Raw genomic sequence first — 22929 nt, forward strand, 5'->3', positions numbered from 1 at the left:
TGGACATCTTCCGATTTCGAAGGGTAATAAGCTTGATGTGTCTTTCATCTGCTGCACTAAGTTTCCTTGGCCGACCACTGCGTCTACGATCCTCAACGTTGCCAGTTTCTTTGTGCTTCTTCAAAAGAGCTTGAACAACACATCTTGAAACCCAAGTCTGCTTTGAAATCCGTCTGGGAGAGACCTTGTTGATGCAGTATAACTACCTTGTGTCTTGTTGCTGTGTTCAATCTTGCCATGACATGAAACGGTCTTTCACAACCTCACCTTGGTAGCAGAGTTTGGCTGTTCCTCACCCTGTTTTACGCCTCTTACACAGCTGTTTCTGTTTCAGTTCATGACTGGGTTTCAACCTACGTGTGACATTGATGATCATTAGCACCTGTTTGGTATAATTGGTTGATCATACACCTGACTATAATCCTGCAAAATCCCTGACTTTGTGCAAGTGTACCTATGAGAATTGATGCTGGTTTGAAGGCAAAGGGAGATTACACCAAGTATTGATTTGATTTAGATTTTTCTTTTGTTCGCTCACTTTGCATTTTGAAAATTGACAAAAATAAACAATCATTATTTATATGTCTGAAAGCATTCTTTGTTTACAGCCTAAAACTTTTGCACAGTACTGTATATTAGCCATTTCTATAACAACAAATATATCTAATCAGCAAAACCAAAATCAAAGTCTCATTTTTTTTCATCACAAGCACAAAATCCAGAAGCAATTTTCAAATGGAAACAAAATTAGATATGTTCTTTTCTTTGAATAAAGCAATCAATTTAACCATCTCTACTTTTTTTCCTATGGGAGATGATATATATTTCTGTTTACACTTATTAGTTTTTATAAACTATCATCAATTATATTAAAATTTTCTATACTGTCTCAGCTTGTTTAAACGTAAAGGGGAAACACCTTTTTAACATCAATTTTCAAGTGTTAAACTTTTATTTAAAAATATTTCTAAAATCAATAATTTCTAATGCATATTTTTTTATTTCTTCCTAACATTCATACTTTCAAATTCAATAATATTTTACAAACTTTAGGAATTACTGAAGCATTTTATATATAAAAAACATTTTCAGACCCTCTTTATGAGCACAAAACTGCATCAGAACTTTTTTTCAATTACATATATCAGACTTGTAAAAATTCATCTTAAGTCCAATTAACTCATTAAATGTAAGTCACTCCCTCCAGCTTATCCTTATAAATCTTTCTTCTCTGAAGTGTCTTATCAAGTCTCTTTTTCTCAAGGAGTTCTCAACTTTGTTAATATCCATGAAGAAAACGCTCCAAATTTGCCCTCTTGAGAGTTTTGGATTTGCTTGAGACATTATCCCATGAGCCTTTGGCATATAGCGATATGACCACATGACCACAGAAAATTTCTTTGGACAATGCTGTTTCTCTTGGCCAAGAAACGAAGATGAGCACTGTGCCCCCTAGAGTTGGACATGACTGGACAGGGAAACCTTTATCTTGTTTCAGTTGTGCTAAGAGGGTAGTATTTAAACCATCATCATAACAAAGATTCCAAAGTTAGTTAAATTCCAAAGTTACAGTTAAATCCTTTACATTGTCAGATATTTGTAAAATTGCCTCATGAGTTATAGAAGTTTTCAGTCCTTTTGATTAAACAGTATCATCTATTGGGATCCCAGAAATGTGCCTGACCTTGTGGAATGAGATTCCTCCTCCAATCCAGGTGCCCCCCCCCCTCTGTTGTCATTTCAGGGTGTTTTGAAGACCTGGCTCTTCATTCAGACTTTAAGCTAGGGTAGTTGCAACCCTTTGCAGGGTTGGCCAGATTTGCCATGTTGTTCATTGTTTTTATCTGGATTGCATATTATTGTTTGTTTTTACTCTGTGAGCCACCTACAATCAACGGATATCAGGGAGTGTCCAGATCAAGTGAACAATAAAAAATATGTCAGTCTTAAGCTGGCATTTTAAAATCATTAAACATGAATCTAAAAATATTTGGAGGTAGATTATAAATGTAGAATCCAGATTTTAATTTTTTTTCCTCAGTATTACTATTTCAAATTTTATGTGTTTTAGGTAGTCCCAGGGTCTCAGACCCTAACATTCCCTTAGTGGCCCGCGAGATCATGCAGCGGATGATCCGGCAATTTGCTGCTGAATATACCTCAAAAACTAGCTCTACTCAGGACTCCAGTTCGCCCAATAGCACAAAGAACCAAAGCCTGCTGAAAGCATCTCCGGTTGCCTCATCCACTGCAGGTGCAAGAGCTCAAAATCCCGTGCTCAGCAAACTTCTCATGGCTGACCAGGACTCACCCTTGGACCTCACTGTCAGAAAGTCACAGTTGGACCCTAGTGAACAAGGTATGCATGCCACATTTCTGCCTTGTTTTTTGCAGGTAGTTACAATATGTTAATCATGAATTGTTAAATGAATGGAAGAATAAGTTATGATTGTGAGATTTGGGAAATGGTTGCCCCAGCAGATTGGCCCATGGTACATGAGATCTCAAATTCTGCTCTCTTCCCCCAAATCTTTGAGTGAGATGGCTATATTGGGAAAGCTGTTTCTGCCTTGTCATTCAATGTTGAAAGCATTGAAGATCTATGTAATGTCAGAGATGAAACCACATTTCAAAATACCAGAACCTCTGCTGAACTTTAGAAATAATGGTTTTTTTTCCATTCCATATGCTTCTGCAATCCAATAGTTTTCTTTTCATGTTGATGGTAATAGTTGTATTTATGCAGTAGCTGGCCCCGATTAATATTTTTCTGTAGCTTTGCCTATACTCCTTTTAAAAGTAAAACTTCATTTTTATGACAAATTGCGCATGTAAACAATTTTTTTAAATTGTGAATGAAGTAAAACTTCATTTTTATGACAAATTGGGCTTGTAAACAGTTTTTTAAAATTGTGAATGAAGTAAAACTTCATTTTTATGACAAATGTGGGCATGTAAACAATTTTTTAAAATGTATTTGTTTATTGATGAATTTTGTATGGTGCCCAAATTCATAACACCTCTTCGCTGTGAAACAGTTTGAAAGAGTACATATCTTAGAGGCCATAGATCTCTGGAGAGATGCTATTCCAGATGGTATGCACTGCAACAGAAAAGGCTCACTTCCTAGATCCTATAATGACATTGTTTAATCAATGGAATCCAATGCATGCCAACATTATCAAATTGAATACAATTGGCAGACATCAACAGAAGACAGATGATAGACACTATGCCACTGAATAGCTTTATAGATAATAACCAGCACCTTGAATTGTATTCTGAGGCTTACTTGTAACCAGGATAGCTCAGAAAGCAAAGCGGTTACATGGACATACAGTGGCATGCCCATAGTTCCCCATGCTATCACATTCTGAACCATCTGCAACTTCCAATTTGGTCTTTAGTGGCAGCTCCCCATAGAGTGCATTAAAATAGTCCACATGTCAAGTGATCAGAGTTTGAATAATTGTTACAAGGCCCTCTTGATCCAGAAACTGGTGCAATTGATGTACAAGATGAATCTGTGTAAACACTTTCCTGATCACAGTTATCAATTGCTTTTCCAAGTAGGAGCTCTGAGTCTAGAAAGATGTTTGAATTGCTTGACTAGCAAAGTGCAATGCCATTCAGAACTAAAGATGGAAAGTCTCCTGTTCCATTGATTCAAATACCCACAGTTGCTTGGTCTTTCTAGGACTCCGCCTGAATCTGTTTCTCCCCGTCCATACCTCCAGCCTCTAGGCACCTTGATCTCTTCCACTGGTCTCACACTGATATTAAAGAAGGGTCAGAGATTAAGTCCTGTGACAGTCTGAATGTCAGAGACGATGGTTCAATATCATTCCTTCAAGGCATAGTCTTGCCAGCAAGTATGCTAATGAAAACAAGAAAGCCGACAATCACTTTGTTCTCTATTTTTACTTTGGGCAAAAGGTGCAAGGTAGTTGAAGCAATGTTTTTCTTTCAGAATATTTAGATTGAGAAAACCCTTGCTTGAGATTTCATAAGTAAGATGTTTCCTTACTTATGGTTTCCTACTCCTAGTCTAGTTAAGGAATACTATTTTTAACATTCCAGAAATGGCTGAATAAAACACAAGGAAGAAGCAGAAGCAGCAAGGGTAGAGACATGTGAAGAACAAGTGTTATAATGCCATATTGTGGAGACTGATAAAGATAAAGACAAGTTTTATTTCCTGAGTATTGGGTTAGATTGAGAGCAAAATGCAAGTGAATGTACATTGAACTTGAGAAAGGACATAATGAAAATCTTCAGTTTTTAGGCTGAGTTTAGGCTGAGGGAGAGAGTCAGAGAAGCAGACTTTGTGTTTGTGTTACAATTTACAGTATATTCACCCAATTCTCAGAAAATCTGAGTAGCTTACAGTAGAAATATACCATAGTAAACTTATAAATTGTATCAATTTACTTTTTTACTTAATCCGATGTGAAACAGTTTGGAAATAGCTTGGTCATACACATTCCCAAATGCTTTCCTGAAGACCTGCATTTTTAAAGCTCTCTGAAAATGCTGGACGGTGTGGATGGTTGCATATCTGGTGATACAGTGTTCCAAAGCCATTACTGAGAAGGGGGTGAATCTCCAGTCCCTGAAGTTGGCTCTCCTGCAATGATGGGATCCTCCACAAATACTTTTCCTACTGTTTTTCCCTGAAAACACAACAGGGTCTTCTATTTTTTGACCCACAAAATATGGCTTTGGGCTTATTAGAGGGAGAGGGCTTATTGTTTTGGGGTTGCCGGGCGGCTCCTCCCTTGCGACCGGGCTCCCAAAGAGCCGGGCACAACCTCAGGGGCGAAACAGCCATGAGGTGACCATGCTCATGAGCAGCCACCCAGCAAACCCCTCTCCAGCCAGGCAGAGCACCATTCACTGACCTAGGGAGTATCCCTAAGGCACCAAGTCATGTGGCACTCTGCCCACCCCCCAGCTCCTGCAATTTGGCACATACAGGATACCCCCTAGGTCAGTGCATGGAGCTCTGCCTGGCTGGAGAGGGGTTGCGCAAGCGCCTGCTCCGCCCTCAGCTTTCATGCTGAATCTTCCAGGTAGACTTGAAATGGCAGCTCAATGTAGAGCACATTAGAAGAATACAGCTGAGTGACGAGAAGGACATGAGTGACTATAAGTAGGGCCACCTGATCCAGGAAAAGTGATAGGAAAGAATGTTAAGAGCAATGTACTGTTGCTCTTCCTTGAGAGAGAAACTGAAGATTTTAATTGACCATCTGGTGATATTAACAAATTATATATTTATATAAATAAATCATTATCCATTCTTTCACTTCTTGCAGTTACGTGACTGATTAAAAAAACATTCACTAAAAACATTTCATGTACCTTTATGTACCTGTTTTTGAGTATTTTTGTGTGCTTTTCACATGTACAAAATTGAGGATGGGCTTTTGTGCATGCACAGAGATTGTTTTTCAAGGTTTTGTTATCCATTGTTTTGCTATCTATGGATAGGCTGGAATGAAACCCCTTGAAAAGTCATTGCCTACTTAGTAATCACCCCCACCATTTGCAGATGTCAGAGGCAAAGTATGTATTGCTAAGATGATGTGAGTTTCTTTTAACTACCAATTGTTTGAGTAATTATTAGATCAGAACACATTGACAGTATAAAAGTTTGTGAGTGTTACTTAGCTATGTAAGAAAAAATCTGCAATAAGCTTCTTCATTAGTGTGCTAAAGATAGTGGTTGGTTTGAGTGGATGTCACTTAGCATAGCAACAATTTTGATCTGAATTGGTTAGAAAATGAAAAGCTTGAATTTTTACTCTATTTCACAAAGCAAAACTTGCAAACATAATCTTAGATGTGGACATTTATAACTACAGTAATAGAAGGGTGCATTTTGAGTGGATGTAGAGATTCATTACTCAGATAATTATTATTCCCTCTTATTGCTTCTTTAGTTTGTAATAGGTTTTTTTTAAACAAAGTTATGCATTTCTTAAAAGTTATTATTCCTAACTTAGCATTCCCAGGAGATTTTCCATGGACTTAGTTTAGAGAAGTGTGTTTCACTACTTGTGAAAATCCTAGAAAAAAGAATCAAGCAGTGGATTTGCAAGCACTTAGGAAGGAGCTATATGATTTCTATAACCATCATTTCATTTAAATAAAGGTTATAGTAAACAAATCATAATGGGTTTTTCCCTTTTGACAAAGTGATTAAATCCATAGATCAAGAGAATGCTATGGATGTAATGTATCTAGACGTCAGTAGGACATTCAGTGAAGTTGATCAGAGCCACCTTCTGAATAAAATAGAACAATGTGGGATGGGTGGTCCCACTACTAAATGAATTTGCAATTGATTGAACAACTGTACCTGATGTGTGGCCCTTAATTGATATACATCTAAGTGGAGTAAGGAATGCAATAAGATAATTCAGGATTTATAATGGATCAAGTGCTCTTTAAGATATTTATAAATTACTTAGAAGTAGTGATGCTGAGTAAATTTACAGATATTACAAATTTGGGGTCAGCAAAGGATTGCCAATGCCTCAAAAGACAAACTCAGAATTCAAAAGGATCTTGATAGACTTGAACATTGAACCAACAAAATGCAGTTCAGTGGTAAGAAATGTACTGTTCTGAAATTATATAGAAAATGCAAAATATAGAGATACAAGATAAATGGTACCTGGCTCAGTAGTTGTACCTGTGAGAAGGACTGCATTAAATATGAACTGCTACAGCTACCAAGAGTGAATTCAATTTTAGGCTGTATCAACATTCCCTATTTTTCGTAGTATAAGATGCACCCCCCCCCCAAGAGAGGGTGAAAATCTGGGTGCGTCCGAATGTAGCCGCCTGGGTTGTCTGGAGAAGGGGGAGGTGAAGCGGGCACTGCACAGGAGGTGAGGCATAAGACAAGGTGGCTCGCCACTTGGACTCCCGCTTCTCCAGGCAACCCAGTCGGAGGGCAGTCGGCTTCTGCTCCTGGCCCAGGAGATGGATCTGGCCAGGAGGAATACAAGCCCCATTTTTACAATCAGGGAGGAAATAAAGAATTTCAGGCACCGGGCCATCCCTGCAGCCTGGAACCACCCGCCACCTGAAACGCTCTTTTTCCTCCCCAATTGCAAAAATGGGACTTGCATTGCTCCTGGCCAGATCCATCTCCCGGGCCAGGAGTAGAAGCTGACTGCCCTCTGACTGGTTGTCTGGAGAAGGAGGAGGCTGAGCAGCAAGCCACCTTGCCTTACACCTCTTACACAGCGCCCGCTTCACCTGTCCCTTCTCAGATGGTTCCAGGAAGCCGAGATCACGCTGCCACCTGAAAACGCTGTTATTGCGTTATTTGTCATGCAGTGCTATTACTATTGTTGCTATTGCGCCCAGCTACTGTATCTCTGCTGCATGACAAATCCGGGCAGATTTGGGGGAAGGGGTGGATGGAAGAGGACCAATCTCCTCTCCATGAAGGCTTTTCTCAGGACGCTAGATCTCCACTTTCTCTGTGGAAAAAGCTATTGGCATCGTTGGGATTTGGGCTACTGAAAGAAGCACAGGATGGAAAGGAAACTGGAATCCGATAGGTGCCAGGCTCCAGGGAGACTCCCAACCTGGCGCTCCCACATTCTGAAGTTTCCTTTTCATTCCACATTTCTTTCACTAGCCAAAATCCCAACGATGCTAATAGCTTTTTCTGGAGAGAAAGTGGAGATCCAGCGTCCTGAGAAAAGTTTTCGTGCAGAGGAGATTGGTCCCCTTCCTTTGCTGCACTCCCCACCCCAATCCCCCTGGATCTGTTACGCAGAAAAGAGATACGGTAGCTGGGCTCAATAGCAGCAGTAGCAATAAGCACTGCATGACAGTTCCGGAGGGATTGGGGTGGGGGATGGAGCAAGGGAAGAGGACCAATTTCCTCTGCATGAAGGCTTTTCTCGGGATGCTAGATCTCCACTTTGTCTCTGGAAAAAGCTATTGACATCGTCGGAATCTTGGCTACTGAAAGAAGCGCAGGATGGAAAGGAAACTTTTGGAATGCGGCAAGTGCCAGGCTCCAGGGAGACTCCCGACCCGGTGCTTCTGCATTCCGAAGTTTCCTTTCCATCCTGCACTTCTTCCATTAGCCAAAATCCCAACAATGCCAATAGCTTTTTCCGGAGAGAAAGTGGAGATCTAGCATCCTGAGAAAAGTCTTCATGCAAAGGAGATTGGTCCTCTTCCCTCACTGCACCTCCCACCCCAATCCCCCCAAATCTGTCATGCAGTGCTTATGCTACCACTGCTATTGTGCCCCCTACCATATCTCTTTGCTGCATGACAGATCCGTGCAGATTTGGCTAGTGGAAGAAGTGTGGGATGGAAAGGAAACTTTGAAATGCAGGTGCCCTGGTTCGGGAGTCTCCCTGGAGCCTGGCACCTGCTTTGCCCCAAGACTAAGGAAGCGGGGTTACGAAGAGGGTTGTGAAAAAGCCTGGTTGTTCAAGGAGGCAGCCTTGCAGGGTCATTTCCTTTATGCTTCCCTTTTGCTGCTCAGGCGCCGCTGCGAGGAACCATTAATCCAAATTGAAGGGATCACCACCCCTCCTCATCCAATGGGCCATTCCCAGTCAAGCACAGCAGCAGCCATTCAGCAACCCCCACATGTCTTTCTCTCCTCACTGAAGAGAAGAAGTGAACCGACTGCCGCTCCTTGGGCCAAGTGGCTCACTGTCATTGCCAGTCTGAGGGCAGGGAGGGAAAAATAAAGCGCGGAGAGAGATGTTTAGTCCTGCCCTGCCATGGAGGGGTAGAGAAAAGTGGATTTGAGATCAATAAAAGCCTTACTCTTAAGAAGATCAAGCCCCACGCGTCACATTTGTGCCCTCCCCGGCCCCCAGAAGCACTTTGCAGGCCTCCCAAACCCTCTGCATGCCCCATTTTTCACGAAAAACGGGGCCTGCAGAGGGTTTGGGATGCCTGCAGAGTGTTTCTGGGAGCCGGGGAGGGCAAAAACATTTTTTTAAAATGGGTGCTCCATTGCTGGTTTGACAGCCATTTGTCTAAGATGGTCCAAGGATTCCTGCACTTGGCAAGTCGGACTAGAACTTCTCCAAGGTTCTTTTAAACCTATGATTCTATGCTTCTAAGTAATTTTAATTGAAAATCATATGGGGAAGAATGATTAGCCAATCTCCATGTCTAAAATCTCAAAATATTTTCCATATCTTTCTAGGATGTAGCCTGCTCATGTAGACCTTGCACAATTAACATTTTTGGCTAGAAATATTTATACTAATTGAAAAGCTTTTCATCTTTGCTAGCAAAAATATTGGAAGACTTAGCTTTTGGATTTTTTTGGCTAAACTTTAGCATATGTTACAAACAATATAAATAAAAATACTTATTGATGTGCTACGATACTTTAGTGCGAAGGTCAGGAAGAGTCATTGAATTGAACCTAGATTAACAAGTTACGACCTTAATAGGTTTTCAAATATGTGTTTGGTTTTCCCATTCTTTCCCATTCTCAAATTACACTCATGATGTTACAGACGGAGTACTTGATCTGTCCACTAAGAAAAGTCCATGTGCAGGCAACGCCTCCTTGAGCCATTCACCTGGCTGCTCTGCTACTCCTGGGAATGGGTAAGAGAAATTCTTAATATTTTTGCTCACACCTAATGTTTGGGGGTATAATTGAAGTCAACTGCTTGTGATAGGTTGAGTTTTTATTTTTTTTGATTATTAATTAATTTAATTTCTTATTTCCAATGTTCAACTATAAATCCAAGGGAAATAATCAGTCTTTCTGTTGAATATAGACATTGGTTTTTTTAGCTTTTAAAGTCTAAATTTATATCCAATGATTAACACCCATAGACTTGATGCAAAAGCACTTATGCCATTATTATGCTTAAAAACCTACCAAGAATTGTGTGAGGCACTAGTTGTGTGAACTTTGACTTGAAGCTGTATAAATTACTTAGGTTCCATTTAAAAACTATGTACATTTATATTATCATAGCAATTCTATAAAGTTTATGTTATTATTGCAGTAACAGCATTCCTAAATACAAGTAGTCAACTTACTACCAAATGACTGTTTGAAATTACAATGGCACTGAATAAAGAGACTTATGGCTGCTCCTCAGACTTATGACTGTTGCAGCATCCCCCAGTCGTGTGACCAAAATTCAGATGCTTGGCAATGATTGTTGTCATAAGGTCACATGATCACCATTTGCGACCTTCCCAGATAGCTTCTAACAAGCAACATCAATAGCAGAAGCCAGATTAATATAACAACTGCATGATTCACTTAAGAATAATCTGATTTACTTAACAACTGCAATTTCAGTTAATAATCATGGCTTTTTTAGGTTGTAAAATCTGACATGACTCATTTAACAATTGCTTTGCTTAGCAACAGAAATTCTGGTCCTAATTGTGGTTTTAAGGCAAGAACTTCCTGTATAGATCATTTATAGAGATACTATTATTCCTACATATGAACTTTGTAGAGGGCCTGTTGCAATTTTTAGAGGATCTTCAGATAAGTTTCCTGCTATCATCTTTGGAGTAGCGGATTCTGCTTTTCACAATTAATATGGCTACTACAAAGTTTTCATGTGGAAAACAGTGATATAGATTGAAGACAGAATGTAGCAACCATTATCATAATACATTATCCCGGGTACAAGGACAATACATAACTTAGTTTATCTGTCATCGAAAAACTTGTTGAGAGGAAACATGTCAGTGAGCTTAAATTGCCTGTCATAGGAGGTTTAATTGGTTTTACTGCACACTGCAGAGAAGTGATTCTTGTAGTCCCTTTCAATTCTACAATTCTTTTGAGTCTGAAATGAAGGTTAGACTTTTGATCTTCAGCAGCTATCTACAACCATGTTGTTGATGGTTCTGTCAGTTTGGGTTATTAGGCTTCTAAAATCTCTGCAGACTCCTGTAACAGACCACATGAGGTTGGCTGAATAGCTGAGCCAGGTCTCATTTTTTAATAGATTGAAATATTAATAGCTGATAGTTTTAGTAATTTAACACAAACCAATCAAGAATGCTTAGTATTAATGAACACAGTGTTTTGACAAGGGTGCCAAAGCAAACTAGTGGGTGAAGAATTGTACAAAATTTGTTAAAGATATAGGCAAAGAGGAGAAATAAACCTTTATTATAACATAGTATTGTCATCGCACTAGTTTCTTACGATTCATTAGGTCAAAGGCAGATTTGTAATTACTTGTATTGGGGATGTTTTCAAAATAAGATACTGAATAAAAGCACTTACTATACTCTTCTAACTCTATACCGGGAAAGGCTTCTCTCGAAAAAGCTTGTAGAATCCTGTCGGTTCTGAATTCTTAGGTATGTCTGCTCTGTTGATATAAATCATTTAGATGTAAAGAGATACAGAATGGCATTGTAAGGGCTACAGTAGATATAAGAGTAAGGATAGACTACGTAAAAATATTTTCTTCAGGCTTAATTTAGCCATGTAAATATGTTATAATTAGTTGGACTTCTATATAAAATAGCATTGTTTGCAGCCACTGATTTTAATTGTAAAATGAAGTATTTATTTAAACCGCTCATTACATGGATTCTTTATTTAGCCCCGTGGTCTCTAGGCTCCTAAAATCCTGAAGTTTCTTAAAGAGGAATATCTGACTATATCTGTTCATTTTCTGAACAAATTAGCATAAATTTCTGAAATTTGTTTTAAACATTGCATACCATATGAAAAGTTGAAGATCATCTTCAAAAGATCAGCATATTTTGCTGTGTCATGTAAAGAAGTTGGCATTAAGTGTCAAACAGTACTGTTTGTCTATGTTTATGTTTGTACTGTTAAATTTAATGCCACTGAACATTTGTCTTCTTAATTAACGTTCCCTGGACAATGGTTCACTGTTATCAGACTAATAGAAATATTCAGCATGCCTTAAATGTCTTATCAGAAATATAAACCATAGGGCTGTTTTGTTCAGAAACAATTAATAACACCTGTTATCAAAACAAAATGTTAAATTTGGATTGTAATATTGAAAAGAGATTCCTGAAGGATTAGAATCCCTAAAAACTTTTAAAATATGTTCTTTGTCCATTCCGTGCTCTCAGATATTTCTAGTTGTAAAATTGGAAAACTTGCATTATGATTGTCCTAATGGAAACAACAAAGAGAAATGTGTTACATGTGTTTTGGGGTATTATTTATTAGGATACACTGTAAATAATTTATGGGTTTTTAATAGTCTGATTAAACTGGATAAAATTAAAATAGATTAATTCCTAATCTGTTGAATTAGTAAAGTTGGAAGGTGCACAGACTGCTGAGTACTGTAGTTTTGAAATAGAAACTGTTTCTTCATGACTTGACATAAAGAAAAAATGAGGTTAAGGTTTTGTAACTCATGATGTCATTTTTTAAAAATAAATGAAGTCTGGATATTAGTACTAAATTTGTGAACTCTTCATTATTTTTGTTTTTGTGTTTAATGGAGAGAAAAATGATTTGAGTTCTGCTGAACAATTTTGATGCTGCAGCAGCAACAAGCATTTATAGTGTGAATCCATATCGTTTTCACTTTTTATAAAAAGTGCAGATGGCTGGTGTGTATGAGTGTGTGTTGAATTTTCTGCAATTTGTCACTTGGCTTACTCTTTTATTACTGTACTTGTTTAGTGGTAACGTCACACTAGTAATACAGTCGTGAATAGACTCTGATGATTATTCCTTTCTAATCTATAATTAAGATGCTATTTTCAGACACTTGCGCGAAGTCTTTTCTGCTCCAAGATTTTGTGAACCCAACCGAAGACCAGCTGACAGGTTTCATTTTTCTTTGCCCAAAAAGCTTCTCTTTGTTTTTTGAACATTTTAAAAAACTGACTGCTGAGACTTTTAAAAAAATTATAAAACCACAAAAGTGATGTTACCCAAGCAAGGCCTTCTAATAAAGGAGTGGCCCCTCACCCATTCCTCCCTACCTGTGCAAGTCCTGCTCACATCAGTTTCCTTCCATCCAATTAGGCGACCTGGGAGACCCAGCCAGCACCATGCAGAGGGACTTCGGAGTGGTGATGGGGTACCCCCAAGAAGCTGGCAGGATGGAACGAGGGAAGGGTCTGGCCACTCCACATCTCTCAAAGTTCCATTGGCTCGATCACTGCAGATAAGTGAAGAACTGCTGAGCAGAAACCAGCATGCTACCGCTGCCAGCCATGGGCCATCTGGGTTGCAGAATCACGGACAGCACATGATATTATCCAGGGAGGCTTCTTGGGCAAAACCACACTACGAATTCAACTTTACCCGAATGAAATTCAGGGGAAATGGTGCACTCCACAACATCAGTGACCTTCCTTTTCTTACAGAAAACTCTGCTTTTCAAAAAATGGCACTTCAAACTAAACAGGATGGGAAAAAGGACATGAGCCATTCAACTCCTGTGGATTTAAAGATACCACAAGTTCGAGGCATGGACCTTTCATGGGAATCCCGTTCTGGTGACCAGTATAGCTATAGCTCTTTGGTGATGGGTTCACAAACGGAGAGCGCGCTTAGTAAAAAGTTAAGGGCTATCCTTCCGAAACAAAATAGGAGGAGCTTGCTGGATCCTGGACCAGATTCCTGGGGCTCAGATGCTGAGCAATCTACCTCTGGACAGCCATATTCCACCTCTGATCAGGAGGGTGATCCCGGCTCTAAGCAACCTCGGAAGAAAAGAGGCAGATACAGACAATACAACAGTGAGATATTGGAGGAAGCGATTTCTGTGGTGATGAATGGGAAAATGAGCGTTTCCAAAGCTCAGAGTATTTATGGGATTCCCCACAGCACCCTGGAGTATAAAGTGAAAGAGAGGCTGGGCACTTTGAAAAACCCTCCAAAGAAAAAAATGAAATTAATGCGTTCGGAGGGACAGGATGTCTCTGTAAAGCTTGAGATAGATCCCCAGAGAGAGGCAGCACACAGTGCAAATGAGTCAAAAGATGATTAGGGATGTTGTAGAGTGCCAATTACATAATAAACTGAGTGAACACTATGGCATTGTTCAACTCCAGCTGTGTGTACCTAACTCCTCTTCAATCACCGGGTGCAGAACATGTTCCATTGCAATTCAGCAGAGACTTGTGAGGGCACAGGGGAAAAGGGTGCTCTGAATGTTGCATATTTGTAAATTTTCTGGCTCAGTATGGCTTAGAGCCTTTTTGTGTTTTGTTTTGTTTTGTTTTTTGGCCTTTTGCATGTTTCTCTAATATTTTATAGAGAATTGAGTTACCTCACAAAAAATGCAGACATGGAAGTGGACTGCTTGCCTCTTGAGCCTGCATGGACTTTCAGTTATTTTACTGGGTTTGCTTTTTTCATATGGCCTTTTAATAATAATAATAATCCCTTTCTTGAGCTCTTAATACCAGACTTTGAAAACAAAAGTGGATGATTGGATTATACTTAGATTTCCAGTTGGTTGGAAAGAATTTTTTAAAATAATAATTGGTCTGTTGGAATTCAGAGATTTGGGGCTGGTTTGTCATTGGATCTAATAGGAGCCATTTTGTTTTCAATTCGGGAGGGTTTTTTTAAATGGTTTGCAATCTGCTTAATGCTCACCTGGTGAGGCGGGTGGGAATGGGATGGGGGGGAATCTTTACATACGTACACTACCTGCAAAATGCTTTGGTTAATTTCTTTGGAACACTATTTTCATTGTAATTTTCTTCATTCTTTTATAAAGGTGAGGGTTAGACTTGCCTGTTTGAGGATGTAGCCTTATCTCAAGAAACTCCTTGTATTCTAGGAGAATCAGGGTACACTGAATGATACACTAGGGTATTCCTCATTTTAACAAGAATATGGTTTTTTGTGACCAATATGCTTTTTGTAGATTTGATCCTGAGTTCACTAGACTGTGTGTTTCCAACAATTAGTTAAAACATACCTTTCTGGGGGTCAGAAATACATATAACATTTTACTATATTCTTGGGCAAACAAACAAAAACCTTCGTAAATTCACTAATTTCTAAATATTACAACCTCAGTAGTCTGACTAAATAGTTGTATAAATGAAGGATCTATGTTATAATGTTCAGGGAAGAAATTTTTACAAATTTTAATAAAACCTATAATCAGATCATTCTGGTCTGGTTTAGGCTGAGCATCTTATCGAGCTATAGCTGTCAGGGTTGAACACCCAATGGGTGTTTCCTTTTTAAATACTAAAGTTGCCAGTAACAGGAAATGTTCTTGCATCTCCTGACATTTTGTTTTTGTTTTATCCACTATTGATTTAATAGTGGAGTAGCACACACATAAGTAGATCATCTGAAGCACTCCTAATCCACAATTCAGCCTTTTTAGTTAACATCTTTTCATTCTTATATTTTAAGCTTTAAGTAAAGCTTTCTGGATCTGCATTTTCACTGAATTAGACTTAATGGTTCTTCAGGTAGAGAGACAATTTGATCATAGCTGTGCAAAAGATTGATAGGACTCCATTCTAATTTGCACAACCAAAAGAGGCAATGGGATTTGTATGTAAGACGACGTTAAGCACTGTTCATGGTTAGTTTTTGTCCTGATGACTGAAAGTGGATGCTATGATTCATAGGAAGATGGCCTAAGTAACCCCAAGACTGCTGCTTGAATTTGGGGCAATTAATTGTGGGTCTTCTTGATTTCTTGACTGAATACAGTGGATTGCTGGGAAGCAGAGGTTAGGCACACCATTGCTGTCATGTTAAATATGCACTTCTCATTCTTGAGAGAGATTGGGCTTCTAGCCCATATATGCTTTGTACTACTGTTAATGTACTTTTTTTAAATTGCTTAATGTATTTCCATACTCAAAAAGCAGAGTTCCTTAGCCTGTCCTATATGCCATCTCAGTACAGACATCTGTTTAAAGCCCTGTAGTAGTATAGAAACTCTGCAATATAATCCAGTTTCACTGGAGATTGCAATAAAAATGCACTGTTTTGAATTTGTGGTTTCATCTGCTATTGAAAGTGTGGGGAGAGGGTTTGCTGCAAGCTAGAAGTGTAACACTTGCATAGACTTTAGCTGTCTGAGGTTTAACCTTTTGTGACTGTTTTTATTTAAGTGATGTATGAATTGAGTTCCGTAAAAATCTGTTATTATATTTGGTGTGCTCATTGTGCTTACTTAATATTTTCAATTTGTATCATTAAGTGGATGACAATCGTGCAGCAGAAAAATGGTGTGCCTACCCTTTAATGCTGCAGTTTAGAAGAGAACTAATTGTATGTCATTTCAGACCATAGGTTGAGAACTGTAAATAGATAGTGATAGTTGTGTATTCTTATTGCTTTGGTTAGAAAATGAATTAAACAACCAAACAATTTTCTCAGATTTAAGTCCTGGGACCTGAAGATTGTAAGATTCTTATCTACAAAGCTTTGAAATGTAACACTTATTATCTGTGATCACTTTCTATTCAGGTAAAAAAAAAACCCAGAAGCTTTGGAACAACCATATTTCCTCAAAAGGTCTCTGTTTTTAAAAAGAAAAGAAAAAGTAGGTTATTTTTAAAGCACTAATTGCATTACTTTGGTAATTGCAATATAAAATAGCCATTATTGTTTTGTGAAGCATGTTTAAAATTAGTTGTCCCTTTTTAAAATTTCAGAAGCCTCTCAAAAATAAACAAAACGCTGCTGAATATTCAAAAGATATAAATATATCTATATTTTATCTTATTGTAGGTTTTGTAAACTTAGTCGTAATATTCAGGTGCACCTTTTTAATGTTAAACTTTTGTTATAAGATTTCATCTTACTTGTTTTTTCCAATGTGGCTCATCCTGTGGCTGTATCTTGCTTTAGATCCCTAAGTGGTCCATTAAAGTCAGACTGCTCTAATAGGCGCCTTTGGTGTAGCTTTGAGTAGTATTTGGGAGCATTTCGCCTGTAGAAAAAATGGATTCAGTGTTTACCCATTAGCATGTTCAATATTCTGCTGAACAGACATTTGCATGACCAAAATCCCAACTGATCATAGGTTGAAGTGGGAAAATGTGGTTTGCTACTGTCTTTTTAAGAAAATCTTTGTTTCCTCCCATTTCTGGACATTCTTGCAAAATTTTGCTAGAAATGTTTGCCTTGTTTTCCTTGCTGATTTCCATGGCAGGTTAAGGAATAACCAAGTGCAATGTTTCAGAAGTTAAGTCTGTAGGAGGAAAGTTGGGGCATTTTTATCATGTATGTTAAACCTAGAACCAGAATTTTTGTAGAGATATGGCATATCTGTTGATGGTGTTGTTTGCACCTGCACAACAGAAATAAACTGTGAACATCATTTATGGCAGCCTTTGCTTTTAGAGACAGTATATGAAGGGTGAGTTCTCCCTTTACTCCCAGCCCAGAAGACTAATGACTGTGTGTGTGTGGATTTGAGAGAGAGAGAGAATGTGAGTATGTGTGTGTGTGTAAAAAAATGTTTAAAATCAAGTTTTCTATTGTATTGGAATTTAGATGTTGGTTGGTGAACTTTTGCTGCAGCAGGTTATACAGATGACTAAGGCTTAGTGTTGTAGGGGTACAAGTGTGGAGTTAATTATTGTACAGTTCTGTGGAACAAGCCCCGTGTGTAGAAAATGTACCAGTTTTTTACTTGGATCTGTAAAATATAAAAGTTATTTCCTGAACAATCTGGAGATCTGATGAACAATTACCTCTCTATCAGCTATTTTAGGACCTCATTTCCAGTGCCCCAGGCCTCTTCACCATACTGTAGTTATAAAGAATTCAGGTTATAGGATTTGGGCTATAGTCTTACTTTTAATTATCCAAATGAAATAATCCCCAGATTGATTAATTAGAAGCATTTAAAGATCCTACACTTGCATCCCTCCAAATGCACCAAGAATAAATCAATATTTCTTGCGAATTCCAAGGCTGCACCCATCTGCCTAAAGAAAAGCCTAGGTTGTATGTATTCTTAACTATGTTTTGAAATAAATCTAAATAACTAAATATTGTTTTAAGAATACAATTTGTCTTTTAAAGAGGAGACCAGTTTGGAACTGTTTTCTTTGTAATAGTTGATTTTGAATATTGTCAAGTATAGGCAGTTGAGGGAACTTGATTTTACGTAGATACAATATTTAGTCAATTCTAATTCAATATACATTTTGGATTAAATGCTTATAAATATTGTGAGTTTTTTTAGAGGTGAAAAGAGTTATGGCACTTGGGCAGATGGGGAAGCACATTTACCATTCTCTTCTCCTATTCAAAGCACTTTGCTAGAGCTCTAGAAATTTAAGTCATCTCCTTCAGTCCAAAGGTGGAAAGATTAATGTGCGAAACGAGATTGCCTGAAAGATTTAGGCAGCCTTCAAAAGAACAGTTTGTAATGTAAACAATTGAGATAAGACCTCTTTTGCTTTCTTCCTTGTAGTTTCAAAAAAATTATGTTCTCTCCCTCTCCCTCCCTCTCCTTTTGATAACTTGAATTTGCTGACTGCATATTTTGATACTTGCATTTGGTGTTTTTAATCATTTGTCTACTTATTGTCAGACTTTGTTTAGAAACACTACTATGCTTCTTCATATTTTATATTTGGTAGAGATAGTCATATAGTTTCGATCCACACTTACTGTTTTACTTCTCAGTAAATAAGCAACAGGTTAATAATTTACATGTATTTTAACAGTAAGGATCTCTTTACAGAAGTATTTGCTTAATAGGACAAAATTGCTGACTATGATAGGTGAATAATTGGTAAATTATTTTGTCATTGGTTTCCCAAATTAACTTGTGAAATACAGGTAGTTTCTAAGCAGTTTAAGAAATGAAAAGAAATTAGTTTAGTAGCTGAGATTCTGGTTCACTTGAGACATGATAATTATTTTCCATCATTCACCCTACCAACAAATTTTAGCTTCTTTCCATCACAAAAGAGGACAATGCAGTAGCAGTATCAATTATTATAACACCTTACATTTGACTACTTGATAATTGGATATTATCATAATTATCCTATGAATTTTGATAATTCTTCATAGGAAAGAATGTGGAACAAGTTGATCAGGAATCATCACTAAATCAGAAGTGATCTATGGAGCTAAAAGGAATGGAATTAAAAGAGTTGATTATGCAGCTCTTGAATATAGATCTTTTGGTTATTTTTTAGATAATACATCATAGAATATCTAGCCATGAGTTAAAATTTAACAAATGAATAGGTTTTCTGCTAAATGTAGAATTATGCAATTATAATTTAAACAGAAGTAATAGACAAACTTTTACTTCCTTTCATTTGCAGATGATATTATGTAGGCAGAAGATCCATACTCAAGATACTATAGTAAGAAAATATTAGCCATTGCATGCTTTCTCTGATGGATAACTGGATTTTGTACCTTTTGTATATCAGTAGCATTCTTGATAGGACAGAAGTATTCTAATTGGATAATGTCCTGAAAGTACTCATTATATTTTCTTCAAAAAATTACCATCCTACTTATAACACTCCCATTAATTATTTTTCTAAAATTCCAAGATCTTTCTCTTATATTAGTACAACATATACTAAGAATCCTTAATAAGAAAAAACTAACCAAGGGTAACAGGTTTATAAAAAATTGATGGAGTTATTTCTTCTCCCATTCTGCAGTTATGGGTGTGCCGCCTCAGTCTTTAATGTACCTCACATTTGGTGCTACATTTACCAGAACGTCACAGTTTTTGTAAAAACACCTATTAATCTTTACAGTCCATTAATATACCTGTCTAATCAGATTTTTAAAAACAACAAAAAGAAAAGCAGGAGAAGGACCTTCAGCACTTTTATTATTGCAACTCTAGTCTTAATTTATCTGGTCTTCAAGTCTAAGGTACTGTTAAAAGTTTCAGTCCACAAAAGATTTATTGCTTTTAGGTCAGATGATTTCTATTGATAATAAATAACTCAGTTATATAATGTTCAGGAAACTTGTAGGCATACATGTCTGATACTTTACATTTCAATAGACTATTTTAAAGTTTAGGGCTTTAAATTTTGGGGTATAAATGTGGGAGGCTAAGTTAAGTTTCCTAAATGAAGAATAATTGTAGAACATTGTGTGGAATTTGGTTTGAGAATATATCACTAGGGAAATGGGTAGGGATTTTTCTCCTTTTTATCTTCAGGGAATGAGCAGTATTTAGAATCTTTGATTGAAATTCAAGCCTTTTTACCGTGTAAATTTTAATATAAATTTACTGACAAGCTTTTCCATCAGAGGACTGAAAATGGATCTTAATGTTTAAGTAGTTGGATGATATATTTGTTATGCCATTAACTTGTTGAATGGTATATTTCTTAAATGAAGGGAGAATTTTAAAAAACAAACTAGAGTAGCATACCAGCATTAGTGATCTTAAGGGATTTTATAATATGTTATAGAGAAAATACATTAAAATCTAACCTTGAATTGCTAGTCTGTAATTAGGTGCATCCTATATTTAAGTTGTTGGAAAGAGGGTCCGTGGCGGCTGTCGTGTGCCCTAGCCTCAAAGAAAAAAACCTGACAGATGGCAACTTCTCTTGAGTCCTATTTGGGGTAGCGATCTATGGGACCTTTGTTTACAGTAGCTAACTACTGCTTAAACATGTATAAATATGTTTTGAGTGTTTGCTCATAACTTTCTAACCTCCACTCAATCGTCAAATGTTGGTATTTTATCAGTCCACAGTGTAAGTTTTAAACTAATGTGCTTAGGATTCCAGCTTGTACACACACTGTTTGAAAACCCTCAGGGACAGTTTACACACTACCCTCATTCAATTCAGGTACTTGTACACTATTCTTAAACCTAGCAGTGACTCGTGGGGTTTTTTTTGTTTTTGCTTTTTTTAATGTGCTAATAGCGCATCCTTGATGAATGTCAATTTAAACTCAGTTCAGGTATCCAGGTATAACTCAGCCAAACGGATTTTAAAGCTGCATATTACTCTCCAGCACGCAGTGCCTCAGACACGTAGTGGCATTCTGTATATTCAGTTATTACTACTGAGCAAGATCGCAGGGGGGGTTCCTGATAATTATGTATTGTAAGAAATTTCTATATATAGTATGTGTATTATGATATATACATATATATTATATATGTAATCTTAAATATTTAAAAATGCCACTACCAAGCCAGCACAGCTAATGTCAAATACATTCCTACTTGCCTCTGTAAATAGAGCAGGGGCAGCTTCTCAGTCTAGCTGTGGTTTCTCCTTCATCCTAGGTACTTCTAAGCTTGAGCACTGGCCCTTGGATGTCTGACCTCTACATTCTAGTTATGCAATGTCTCTAGGAATTCTGTGCACTGGCCACTGTGATGGAAGCCAATGGGTCAGATGGGCTCGAGTTTATTAGTAACCCTTCTGCCAAAGTTGATGTAATATGGCAAGTGTGTAAATTTTTCAAATAATCAGCAGGAGCACATATATTGTGGAAACAGTATGATCATTTCCAAATTGTAGCCCTTTTCAGGTGTTTCACCTCTAGTTGCCGTACATTGATAATGACTGAATTGGGATTTCACAGCTCTAATAATGGGTCTGTTGGTGAACATTAAAGTTGGTGTGAGTAACATATTAGAATAACTACAACTGCTTGTACTGGCATCAGTTTCACTGTAACTAAACACTAATGATGCTTCTGTATTATTATTTGATGCTTTTACACTTTAGAAAGTTCTCTGCATGTAAAATATGGGAAAATGGCATTTTTACAGACCTCTAAAAGTATAAGTGTCATGGAAAAATAAAGCAGGAACCCCCTTTTTAATCTATGGACCTCATTTCAATATACTGTTTACAGTTTGACGGAATTGTATAAGTTAATATTTCTCTTGTACTGTAGCTTGTATTTATTTACAGATTTTTTGTACTGTGTGATTTGAACTTTTTTTGTTCCTTGCTATGATCAACATTTTATGTAGTAGAGCACTTATGATCACAAATTAAGGTTTTTGGTTTGATTGCACTACATTTAATTTTTAATGCAGTTCTGATTTTTTGACTGGACTTAATAAGCTGTGTCTTAATATATGTGATAAGTACTTATAAAATTTTAATTCATGTGGTTCTCTCTCTCTCTCTCTCTCTCTCTCTCTTTTCATTGTATGTCAAAATGCTGATTCTATTGTGCATGTATAAGGGTTAAACAACCCTCTTGTATTTGGCCATGTCATTTTGGAAACACATTCCCAGCTGTAATATGTATGGTAGTTTTCACTGGATGCTAGACTTTTCAGAACCACTATTCTTCTAATAAATTTTGTTGTGAAAACCTAAATGTTTTAAAGCTCTGCTTTCTAAAGTGTCTTTTAAAATAATAATGGTAATGCTTTTCATGATGTATTTGTCTAATGGAATATTGAAGTAGATTGATGTGCTTCAATGAGCTGAAGCCACAAATGTATTTGAAAAATCAAACAGATGCCTATGAATGCAAATATCTGCTCTTGCAACAAAACGTTTATATCAGTTTTAGAAAAGGGGTCTTACATGAATTGACTGAATATAATTCTTCCCTCAGTGAAGAATTTGGATTATAAATTATATTTGATGAGGAATGTCACAACAAGATTGCCTATCATATTCATTTATAGTATTTCTTCTGAATATTCCTTTAGGGCAGTAAAATATTAGAATATACTGCAATACTGTGAGCTTTTCCAGGATCTCTAGATGTCATAAATCTCAGACCTTATGATATCCAGCTATGTTCAGAAGGAATTATCACTACATGAAAATAATGGATGAATTTATATCAGTCTCATTGTATCAGAAATATGCCCCTGAAATCAAATTGAATATTTGCTAATCATTGTGCTCAGTATTAGAATTATATTTGCAACAATCTTGTGTTTATATGCAAGACAAGAATAAAGTATATTTTTGTATAGTATATACAGTACATACAGTACAGTA

At 37.2% G+C, this 22929-nt stretch overlaps 1 protein-coding gene across 5 annotated transcripts in view; it reads left to right on the forward strand.

Annotated features, from left to right (window-relative positions):
• The window catches only part of LCOR (ligand dependent nuclear receptor corepressor), a 95382-nt gene that overhangs the window by 46747 nt on the left and 25706 nt on the right, over positions 1–22929 (forward strand). For 4 of the 5 annotated variants that reach the window (XM_032225479.1, XM_032225480.1, XM_032225481.1 and 1 more), the window contains 2 exons: positions 2072–2359; positions 9525–9618. In XM_032225479.1, the coding sequence (XP_032081370.1) occupies positions 2072–2359; positions 9525–9618 (382 nt within the window). Of the gene's footprint in view, positions 1–2071; positions 2360–9524; positions 9619–13021; positions 19760–22929 lie in introns of those variants that run through there. The other variant, XM_032225483.1, reaches the window with a different exon arrangement.

This window comes from Thamnophis elegans, chromosome 10 (genome assembly GCF_009769535.1).
Source record: "Thamnophis elegans isolate rThaEle1 chromosome 10, rThaEle1.pri, whole genome shotgun sequence".
Lineage (NCBI taxonomy): Eukaryota > Metazoa > Chordata > Lepidosauria > Squamata > Colubridae > Thamnophis > Thamnophis elegans.